This window comes from Dendropsophus ebraccatus, chromosome 4 (assembly GCF_027789765.1).
Source record: "Dendropsophus ebraccatus isolate aDenEbr1 chromosome 4, aDenEbr1.pat, whole genome shotgun sequence".
Lineage (NCBI taxonomy): Eukaryota > Metazoa > Chordata > Amphibia > Anura > Hylidae > Dendropsophus > Dendropsophus ebraccatus.
The window spans coordinates 9,184,425-9,196,515 of record NC_091457.1 but is presented as its reverse complement, the minus strand read 5'-3'; the positions used below and the strand labels follow the sequence as shown (position 1 = coordinate 9,196,515).

The window sequence follows — 12,091 nt, the reverse complement described above, 5'->3', positions numbered from 1 at the left end:
CATTGCAGCAGCTGCATGCATGGGGGGAGGGGGGGGGGTGTTTCTAGGAAAAATAATGCAAGAAAGAAATCATGCATGCACAATGTATTAGGACAATAGTTTGGGGTGCAGGACATCATAGGGGTGCATCCTATACCTAATACAAAGACAATGTGCAGGAAAATAATGGCATGATCATAAAGCTGTGTCATGTCACTTGTAAATAAAGGGGGCTATCCAGGATTACAAAAAAAAAAATTCTGCATAAATAGCACCACCCCTGTCCTTAGGTTGAGTGTGGTATTACAAAACTGCAAAGCCACACCCAACTTGAGGACAGGAGAGGTGCAGCGATAATTTTCTAAGCCTGGTTAACCGCTAAAAGTATTCAGTGTTACAGGTCATGATCTGGGTCAGAGGAAGCTGTAAATGACAAAACTGGAAAGGACTATTGGTGCAGGTTCTGCATAGGTTCTCCTCCTCCCATACAGCTGTAATATTTGCTAAGGCTTCTACTTCTGTGTGACTTTAATACGAAGGAGCTGATGTGTGATCACCGGAAGACATAACACATATCACATCCAGCAGGCTTCCTGCCCCCTTCATTAACCCTCTCACACCCAGTGCTATAGATACGCTCACACAAACATCAGGTAATGCAGGTGTTAATGCACATCATCCCCGATGAGATATCACTGGTCGATAATTTCCTCTCTGTGGTTACAGGACGGAGGCAGCAAATAATATCATTACTGAGAAGCCTGAGAATGGAGGTAGCTAAGAGGTCTGGAGGGCGGCCAGTCCTGTATCAGCCGCCTATAAGACGAGGTACAGAGCTGAACACTATATAGCTGCAGGCTATTTAATGGGATGTTTTCTGACATCTATACAAGAGAGGTGGATGCAGCATCACTACATATACAATGATGTATGTCAAGAAGCCGAGTCACTCTGTAAATACATAATTCAAAATCAGTAATCTATAACTGATCCTGAGTTACATCCTGTAATTCTTTTATTAGAAAAATATAAAAATTAACAAACAAGGCATATCTCGCCATAACTTAAACATATCAGTAAATTACATAATTAAATGACATTAAATAACCATTATTACAGTATAAAAGCAAAACAAAATCACCATTAAATTTTTGCCACCAAGCCAGCCCAGCATTAATAGTAACTATTCATACATTAAAAAAAAAAGTCAATCCAGACAATTTAAGCCATAAAACGTAAACTACAAAGCCATCCTCGGCTGTAATCTTAAATAAAGAGAAGCCGCCCTGGCTAGAGAAGGAACAAAACCAAAACTCCCAAACCTGGGTTAAAAGTAAATAAACAAAACTATACATATATACACACACATACTGTATATACACACACACACAAAAAAAAAAAAAAAAAAAAAAAAAACAAGCCATCCAGGCGTAACCAAATAAAGCATATAACATATAGTCATATAACCACAGATATTGTAAAAACATAAATCAATAAGGGGGGGGGGGGACAAAAAAAAAAAAAAAAAAAAAAAACTAACTAACTAACTGGTTACTCCAGCACAACACATAAGCCCGGCTGCCCTGTAAAATTAACACAGAACCTATACAACACTAATAACAGCAAAACAGAACACACAACTCTTATCTATTACCCACGTGCCCCACCACCTACCCTTAGACCCCAGTGTGAGCTCAGTTCATGGAGTCAAAGTTCAGTCCATTTTTAACATCAGCTCCATTCAGTTCTCAGCTGCCCACTGCCCACAGACCCCCCCCCCCATACCCCCCTCCCAACCTATTCTGTATCCCCTCATATATACAATATATACAATGACTATAATGTCAATAAAGTTCATATGACTTATTCAGCCATACCCTGCCAACACTTATCACATAACATATATAAACATAAACATAGCACACCATAATAACATAACAATACACAATTATAATAAGGCCCAAGTTCGGTAGCCTGTAAGCCCTTTATACCTACTGCTGACCAGAAAAACAAAACAAAAATCTAAAGTGGCATGCACCAGCCCTCCACCAGGATCGGAGGATGGCAGACCGGGTACAAGAAATTTATAAACTATCCCTTACTATCTTACCCTGCTCTCCCCCTACCTCTAACCCTAAGTTTAAACTGACCCTACAAACTTTCCCTACCGCTGTCCCTACCTAATCTCTCCCTAACCATAATTATTGTCCCTCACCCAGTGGGCTCAGTACCTAGGGCACAGCGAAAGAAAAACCTCTCCACAGGAGAGAAGCCCTACTGGTACCCAGCCTGCCATACTCCAAAGACCTGATCTTCCCGAGGTCACCAGTGATGTTCCTACAGACCTCCACCTCGGAGAGGACTCTACGCTGTGTAGATACTAGACACCGTGCGTTCCACGTGTGGTACCTAACTACTATGCTGACTAAAAATAACGTGCAGCGATCTCGGCCACCCAGGTTCCTGAATACTCCATAAGCCCACTCCGGATAGGTGAGGCTGAGTAACTGACTCCAACCTATGGAGGCGCCCACCCTGGTGTAAACCCCTATGTTGAAGGGACAATGAAGCAGGAAATGATCCATGCTTTCCAGCGTATTACCACACTCCTCACGGGGACACCCCCGATCATCGGAGCTCCTGCACTTCAAGTTGTCCCTTACATATAGCTTCCCCTGGAAGCAGCGCCAGGCCAAATCCCAAAACTTCTGAGGGATCCGTTTCGAATTTAAAAGACTAAGCCCAACCTCTAGATCCCGACCTGGGCAATCCCTGAGCGCCAAGGGCTTCTGGAAATGGGTCAACAGAACCCTTTGGTCAAGGAATTTCCTCGACTGAGTCCTGATTTCCCACATTCCCAGACCCCATCGGCGTATCATCTTCAGAGTCGGGGTAGCGTAAGCCGGAAGATACCCATGGGGTGTACGAAGGTCCTTCACTCGCCCTCCTGTCTCCCATTCCTGGAAGAAAGGCCGAAACCATTCCCTGCAGGAGAGTACCCACGGAGGAGCCCTCTCTTTCCAGAGGTTTGCGATGTTAGCTTTCAAGAAGGTGTTCACTAAGAACACCACAGGGTTCACCATAGACAAACCCCCAAGTCTCCTCGTACGGTACGTAACCTCTCTCTTGACCAGGTTCAGCCTATTCCCCCATAACAGCTGGAAGAACAGGCTGTAGATCCTAGTATAGGAAGCCTCTGGCAAGATACATACACTGCCCAGGTAGATGAACAAAGGGAGCAGGTACGATTTGATCAGGTGTACCCTTTCCCTGAGGGTCAAAGACCAACCCTTCCACTGGTCCACCTTCTGAGCGGCATTCTGGAGCCTACTATCCCAGTTTTTAGTGGGGTAATCACCCTGACCGAATGTAATGCCTAGGATTTTTGCAGAGTCTTGGGGCCCTGGAAGGGTGTCCGGGAGATCAAACTCGGGATCTCCCCCTCCCAGCCAGAGACTTTCACACTTATCCGGGTTGATGCTGGACCCAGATGCCTCTGAGTAGCGGTCCACCTCCGACATCACCACATCGACCTCCTCTCTCGAGGATACGAAGATAGTGACATCATCAGCGTACGCTACCACTCTCAGGGTGGCTTCTGGCTCCTCCAGGCTCATCCCGACCCCTGCCAATGGTCCACAACCAACCCTCCTAATGAAAGGGTCGATCGCGAACACATACAACAGTGGGCTCAAAGGACAGCCCTGGCGAACACCAGACCCAACCTCAAAAGAGCGGCCAGACCAACCGTTCACCAGCGGGAAACTCTCTGCCCCTGCATACAAGGTCTTAAGCCAATTGACAAAAGTATCTGGTAGGCCATATCTCAGAAGGACAGACCAGAGGTACTTGTGGTTCACCCGATCAAATGCCTTGGCCTGATCCAGGGACAGCAAGTACCCCTTCCAAAGACCCGCACTACTCCGCTCCACTGCCTCCCTGACACTAAGGACAGCACTTAAGGTGCTTCGGCCTGGAACAGAGCAGTGCTGAGCCCCCGAAAGGAGCCGGGGTGCAAACTTCACCAGCCGATTAAACAGTATCTTGGCCAGAATCTTCCTGTCCGTATTGAGAAGAGCTATGGGCCTCCAATTCTCAATACGGCTCGAATCTTTACCCTTTGACAGAAGAATCAGGGCTGACCTCCTCATTGACCTCGGCAGAGTGCCCGAGGAAAGACACTCATTGAAGACCTCGGCCAAGAGGGGAACCAAGAGGTCCCTGAAGGTCTTATACCACTCAGATGTTAAGCCATCTGGACCTGGCGACTTCTTCAGGGCAAGCCCTTCAATCGCCAGTCTAACTTCCTCTTCCCTGATCTCTTCTGCCAAAACATCAAGAGAGGGGTCTACCCCTGGCTCAGGAATGGCTTCAGCCAGGAAACCCGACATCACATCCCGATCTAGATCCTTCCTCCCCAAGAGGTGTGAGTAAAAGGATCTGACGACCTCCAGGATCCCTGATCTGGACCGGTTCAGAGATCCCGTACTATCAACCAGTCCAGTCACGATCTTACTACTCACTGACATCTTACAGTTTCTGTAGGGGTCGGGCGAGCGGTACCTCCCGAAATCCCTCTCAAAAACTAAAGATGCGTGCCTATCATACTGACACCTCATGAGCAAGGCTTTCACTCTGGAGATCTCCTCTCTACTACCTCCAGTCGAGACGAGATGCTCGAGTTTCCTCCTCAGGCCCTGATACACACGATACCTATTCAGGGACCTGAGGCTTGAGAGCTGGCGGAAGAACCTCGCAACCCGCTTCTTGAATATCTCCCACCACTCTGACTTACTACTACATAGGCCCAGTAGAGGTACCTGACTCTGAAGAAAATCCTCAAAGGATTGTCTTACCTCTGCTTCTTCCAGGAGGGACGAATTCAGCCTCCAGTAGCCTCTACCCATCCGGGGGGTCTCTGAAACATTCAGGGAAAACAAAATTAAACAGTGATCGGAGAACTCCACCTCAACCACAGACACTGCGGAAGAGACGGCTTCCTCCTTTAAATAAAACCTGTCTAATCTAGACCTGCAGCTACCTCGATGATAGGTGAAACCCGCATGGCCTGAGGGGGTCCGGATGTGGGCATCCTCTAGGCGAGCTTCCCTAACTATACTAATCAGGGCCATGCTATCATAAGCCAGCTTGTCTTTGGCGCCTCTCCTGTCCTGAGACCTCGTGATAGTATTGAAGTCTCCACCAAAGACCACCTGCCGACTCGTAAAAAGAAAGGGCTTAATCCTCATAAAAAGGCTTTTACGGTCCCACTTAGTCTGTGGGGCATAGATGTTAATGAGCCTGAGCTCTTGCCCCTTCATGAGGACATCCAAGATCAGGCACCTCCCCATTTCCAACTCAATAACCCGTCTGCATTCTACAGGAGCGGTAAAAAGGACCGCCACCCCACTATACGGCTCAGCCGCAAGAGACCAGTGTGAAGGTCCATGCCTCCACTCTCGCTTAGCTTTTACTAGCAAGGCTTGATCTGTCAACCTGGTCTCCTGCAAAAACAAAATGTCGGCGTTAATACGACCGAGAAAATCAAAGGCTGCAAATCTAGCCGTATCAGACTTAATGCTGGCACAGTTAATGGATGCCAGCGTCAATGGGGTGAGTGCCGCCATCATGGGTGATCGAGTTGGACGGCCTAACTCACCTATTTCTTTCCCTTCTTCCCTCCCCCTTCTAAATCAGAGGAAGACCCCTTAGCTTCTTCTTTAGACCTCTTTAGTGTAGCAGTCATATCCATACTCTGATCCTCATCTCCAGACCCAGGGGCCACCTGCCCCCTCAAAGAACCAGCCTCAACAGGGGCAGGCTCAACGTCTCCTGGAGGCTCTACCGCCTCCCCTCCCTCCTCTGAAGAAGAAAAGGAGGGGGAACCATCAAGGGACTGATACCTATTAGAGAGAACAATCAGAGGGGGGTTGGCCGGGGTTTCCTTTGACATTTGGCCTGTAACACCGGGTTTAGAGGGTAAAGTTGCCTTAGGCCTCTTCCCACTCTTCCCTTTGCTGCCCTTTTTCTCTTTTGGCCACTTCCTCCCACCTTCATCCAGACTCTCATACTGGGAAGAACTAGAGGAAATGGCATCCTGACCTTCCTCTCGGTGAAGTCTCCTGATCTCCTCATTTAACTCAGTGTCCTCCAGAGCCTCAGCCTGACCATCTGAGCCAGCGCCAGCAGCAGGACCCTGAACTACTACTGCCACCTGGGAACTTCCAGGGTCCCTGCTACTTCTGCGCCTTTCCTCTCGCTTTAGTTGAGAGGGGCTCTTATGCTTTTTCTTCACTGGCCCTGATGCCCCTTCCCCTTTGCTGGTCCCCTCCCCCGTGGCAACCTCATGGCTCTCCCCAGCCTGGGCGGCTACAGCATTGGAGAAGGAACGTGGACACCGGCTAAATGGGTGACCTAAGTCACCACACAGGTTACACCTAATCCGGCCACAGGAGGCAGCCAGATGACCCTCCTCACCACACAGTGCACACACCAGCTTGGTACAGTTTGCACTAAAGTGTGTGGGATCGCCGCACCTGTGGCACAGCTTCGGTTGCCCCTGGTAGAAAACCTGGATCCTATCACGGCCAAGAAAGGCAGCTGATGGTATGTGGGCGACCGTGTTCCCTGAACGTTTGAGACGAACGGAAAACGTCCAGGCCCCAGACCAAATGCCATGCTCATCACAGTTTTTTCGGGGGACGTCCGTCACCTCCCCGTACCTGCTCAGCCAGGTCATTATGTCATAACAAGAAAGTGACTCGTTACGTGTGAGAACGGTCACTTTCTTCACAGCACTTTGGCGAGATATCGCCTTTACGGCAAAATCTCGCCATCCGGGCGCATCTTTCACCAACTCGTAGTTAGACCAGAACACCTCCAGCCCCTCTGGTCTAACAAAGCTGATGTCAAATTCGGAGGTGCCGTAGGGGTGAATCAGGGCAAAGATGTCACTCGCCCTGAAGCCCATCTGGAAGAGAAGCTCCACCACCTTCCCTCTCTGTGGGCACGCATCACTGCCTCTCCATACCAGACGGGCCACATTCCTACGGCCAGTCTCCTGCCCGGGTGTTTGGAGGGACCAGACCACCCCTCCATTATGCTCTCGGAAGGCCCCTAAACCATGTCTCTCTATGTAGAAAGACAGGTCGACCTCCCTTCCCTCTACTTGGAGTGTTCTCTCTCCTCTCCGCAATGCCTCCAGAAGGCGCCGTTGCAAGTGACCTTCCCCATTTGGGCCTGGAGGTGAGGATCTCCCCGATGCCCCAGCTGCCACACTTGCATAACTCCTAGTAGCAGCTGGGGGGGCAGCCGGACCAGTCCCTGCCTCACTAGCAACATTCCCCACAGTATTCCCAACATTACTGCCATTAACCATGATACCATCAGCATTTACAGAAATACAGGGACTACCACTCTCATCCTGCAAACCATCATTCTGATCATGCACAACACCACCCCTCCCAACTTGCATACTAATACTACCACCACCATGCACACCACTACTACCACCTCCATGCACACCACTACTACCGCCTTCATGCACACCACTACCACTCTCATCAGCCATCACCACTTCCATAGCTTCTGCAGTATTAGCTGGGCTAGGCTTGTACACCAGGGTGGCTGGTTTTAAAATGTCTTTAGCAGATTTTGATGTATTTACAGTCTTATTGTTTTTACTCTTAGAGGCGGACACAACAACAGACGCAACTTCTAGTGCCACCTCTTCTCTTATGCCACCTGCAGGATCAGCAGGGGCACAGGCATCCACACCGGACATGTGTCCTGACACAGCAGAGCCCGCTGCCCTGCCACTGCTCGGCCGCCCAAGCCCTTCACCAGCCTCCAGTGCCCGGACCTGCCCCACAGAGGAGCGTCCCCCAACACTGGAGCTTCTCGAATCGCCCTGCACCTTCATGTTCGGCCCCTTACTTACTTTACTATCACCACTGCCACTACAGATACCAGCGGAAGCGGTGCCCGCCACCATCTTGCCATCTATCTCTCCTCTTTGCTGGCCCCGCTCCACATCAGAAACGGGGACTGGCAGGTTAGAGGAGCCAGCAGACTGGACTGACTTCTCAGCCGACCCAGACTGCTGGAAAGGAGAAAATACAAAGCTTACTTGCTCCTCTTTACTTTTCTTCCTCTTATTCTTCTTTTTCTTCCTTCCAGAGGAGTCTTCCCCCAGCTCCTCTCCAAAGGAGAAATTCTCCAGTCTTGTTGGGGACTCCTGCTGGATAATGGCTTTCAGCAGGCCTCCATCCATCTCCTCCTCAGACTCAGCAGACTCAGGTAGGGCCACCTGAGCAGCCTGGATGTAGTCACTCGTCTGGGTCTCTGGAACGCTGCTCTCATGCACAGTATCTTTCCTGGGTGCAGTCTCCTGGCTTTGGGACCTCTCTGTATCTCCCGCCTCAGCCATCTCCTCACCCGCACTCCTGGAAGACATCACTGGGGGATCCTGGGAAGCGCTTTGGGAAACGTAATGCGACATTTCTGCCACTTCTCCCGCTTCAGCTTCTTCCTCTCCCTCACTCTCTTCATCACTTGCCTCATAGTCCAGATTAGCGCTCTTTCTTCTCATCTGCTCAAACCTTTCCTCATTGAGCATTTTCTCTTGGAAAGGCCCAGCACCTTCCAGAAGGATCTGCCGCTCACCCTCCAGCCTCTGGATCTCAGCTCTCAGGGCCTGTATACGCTGGGAGAGCACAGGCTTGCTCCTCTTGCTGGCTGCACCTGCATTGCTTCTCAGGAACCTGTGCTCCACCCGCAGCTCTCTCAGCTGTTTCCCCAGGTGCTGGTATTCCTGGAGCTTGGCCACAATCCTGGAGGTGAAGGTGTCCATAGACTCCTTGGGGCCTGAAACCCCCCACTCCACAACACTTGCTTGGGCCCTAGATGGATTAGGGCCACATGGCTCATCTTTCTTCCTCCCTCCTTTACATTGTGAAGCCTTTTGGCTTCTGACTGGTGCCGACGGAGCCAGACCCACATTGCTGGGAGTGCGGCTAGATCTTCTTACCGAAGTCACCTCAGGAGCACTGGCTGGTAATAGATGATTCTCCCCACTCTCCGCCAGCCTGGACCGGAGAGTGGGAGTCCGGGACTCCATAGTGGGGGCCCCCTCCCAGGAACCTGCCACCTTCCTGGGAAAGGCAGATGGAATTCACCCTCTCTGCTCTGCTCTGGTTCTCAGGAGCTCACACAGGTATGTCTGCTCACCACGCCCTCCAGAGCTGCACTCACTATTCTGCTATTGGGGTTATTGTGTATATACACATTACATTACTGATCCTGTACTGATCCTGTGGACACAATGAAGGATAACACATTAGGCCTCTTACTCACCTCTGAGTTACTGGGAACCTCTGACTCTGCATTGGAGTTGATCTCGTACAGGGGGCCATTGAGGTCTTCACCTATAATGAGACACAAAAAACTGATATAAGCGGCCGAATTTCTTGCACCATCCTGTGGTTCAGTGATTAAAGTCCTGGACATTTTGACCATGTGTAATGTGAAGTCTAAAGAACATAAAGCTACTAACACAGCATACAGCTAATACACATAACATATGGACACAACACATGATACAAAAAAAAAAAAAAAGTGAAAATAACCTAGTCTATATGACGCCAGACATGGGAAATGCTATTCTGATTATACCGACAGACTCTTCTCTGTATCTCTAGTAAAAACCTCTATTCAAAAAAAAGGGGGGGGGGGGGGGGGGGGAGAAGAGAAATCATCAAAAGTGTCCCCACTCCCTTTATAGCTGCACAACATGGTCAAGGTTTATTTCCTTCCAAACCTGTATTGGTCATCAGAGGGGGCCGCACTATCACACCGGTCATGGTGCCAGACACATCGGGCTGTTGGCCAAAGCCACCAATTTTGGCATGACTGTCTGACCATCTAATGCTTGGATGGGGAGCTTGCAGCTCTCCAGCTGTTACAAAGCGGCAACTCCCATCATGCCTGGACAGCCATTGGCTGTCCAGACATAGTGGTAATTAAAGTTTTTGCAACAGCTGGATGTCCCAATCATTTTGTTTTCAGGGGAGAGAACCTGCTAGCAAATGAGTCTGGAGAGGTTGGAAAGAGGAGTCTAGAGGGTGGCAAAGGAGTCTGGAGGAGGAAACAGAAGAGTCTGGAGAGGAGGCATAAGGGTTCCCGGATAGTCTGAAGGGAGGGGTGGAACAGAATGGACCGGGGTGTCTGGAGGTGGGGGGAGAGGAAAGTCTAAAAGGGGGAAATTAGATGTTAGGAGGGAAGTGGGAACAGAGAAGTCTGGAGAGGGAAAGGGGGAAACACAGAGGAGTCCAATCAGGGCAAGGAGCATATGATTGTGCAAGAGGAGGCTGGTGGGAGTCCACAGAGGACAGAAGGGGGCATGTATATGGGAGGTGATATCTGGGGGGGAATATAGCTGCCCAGATTTTTATCCATCCTAAATACTCTCATGATTCAGATGTCTAATACCATCCAGTGGTGATCATATAGGTTTCCTTATTATTGTATTACCCCGACGCCTGCTGGATAAACATTGTTAGGGAATTGCTTTCTATGCACTCTACTGTATTTTCAGCAAGGAATATATGACATAAAGACGCTGATTGTGGAAATGCAGTGTAAGGGCCCTATTACTCGGGACGATTATCGTGCGAAAGATCGTTATATTGTTCGAATTTAAATGATAATCGTTCTGTGTAATTGCAGGCAACGATCGAAAAAACGTTCGTATTTCGTTGATTTAGATCCGAACCTAAAATTATGGTTCGCTGTAATTCCACATTCGTTTGTTGTACTGTATTTGTTCACTAATTGTTCAGTGTAATTGCACATTGTTCATTGTTTTGCTGGGATCAGAAGGAATAAACAATCATAGTAACGATCGAAATAACAATCTCAATAAGGATCGTAACTAACGACCATCGTTCTGTGTAATATGGTGAGCGATTTCAGGTTAACGATAAGCAATCTCGTTTGCGAGTTTATCGTTAGTCGTTAAAAATCGCTCCATGTAATAGGACCCTAATGGACACATCAGAAGATTCAGAGGTCAGTACCGAGACAGGAATCTATGTATTACAGAGCAGAGACAGGTATATACAAAGGACACAGACAGGAATCTATGTATTACAGAGCAGAGACGGGTATATACAGAGGACACAGACAGGAATCTATGTATTACAGAGCAGAGACGGGTACATACCGTGGATACAGACAGAAATCTATATTTTACAGACAGACGGGTATATACCGAGGACACAGAAGATGACTTAGCGGGATTAGTACAATACCTGGTGGTGTTTCGGGAGTCTTGAGGTCAGCAAACTCAGACATATCCTCTTTAAATAGAAAGATACGGGAAATGTCGGGTGTTAGATGAGTTAGTCACAAAAACAGCAAAGAAAAACAAGCAAACAAAAAGCATAAGCAGCTTATAATAATTCACATGGGAATAGAGCGTTATTTTGTGTGTAGCAAGAGATGGCGAGCGGGCGACATCTATAAGAACGAGTTCACTTAAAGAGTCCATAGCGTGGTTGTAAACTGCGCCAGCATGCAGCTTTAACAATCTAACGCTCTACACGGATATCAGTCCTCTCCCATCTCTAGAAGCTGACCTCCGACTGTCAATCAAGCAGGGACAAGGATGGCAGGGGGAGTGAGGAAGCGTTTTTGCAACAGGATGATACCCTCAGATAACACACTGCTATAGAGTAATTATATAGACCAACAGAGATATACAGCCTCCCCAGCCGCCCTATCAGCCACTGATGTGAGGACAGTACCTGAAGATAAGACCTCGCAAAGTTTGAGCAATTTTTTTTGCAAAACATGAAATTTCCCTTTAAAATTTCAAAAACAAGTTAAACTGTTAAACACCATTAACAAAAAAATAAATAAAAAAGAGCCAACGCATAGCAAACGTTATCCACCATCATTACCACAACAAGGAATAATCATCAGATTGGTTTAGATGGGTCACACCAGGTCCCTTCTGTCCTCGTCTTCCTGGGATTTACTGCAGCGGATAAGTCGTCTCTATTGTCAGTCACAGAGCAGAAGGAGGAGAAGAGGAGAGCTGCACGTCACCGTC

At 48.6% G+C, this 12,091-nt stretch overlaps 1 protein-coding gene across 6 annotated transcripts in view; it reads right to left on the bottom strand.

The window, feature by feature from the left end:
* The window catches only part of ANO5 (anoctamin 5), a 60,972-nt gene that overhangs the window by 31,792 nt on the left and 17,089 nt on the right, over positions 1 to 12,091 (bottom strand). For 3 of the 6 annotated variants that reach the window (XM_069965102.1, XM_069965104.1, XM_069965107.1), the window contains exons 2-3: positions 11,289 to 11,336; positions 9,334 to 9,404 (exon numbers count right to left, since the gene is read on the bottom strand). In XM_069965102.1, the coding sequence (XP_069821203.1) occupies positions 9,334 to 9,404; positions 11,289 to 11,336 (119 nt within the window). Of the gene's footprint in view, positions 1 to 9,333; positions 9,405 to 11,288; positions 11,337 to 11,939; positions 12,037 to 12,091 lie in introns of those variants that run through there. The other 3 variants (XM_069965106.1, XM_069965108.1, XM_069965103.1) reach the window with 2 other exon arrangements.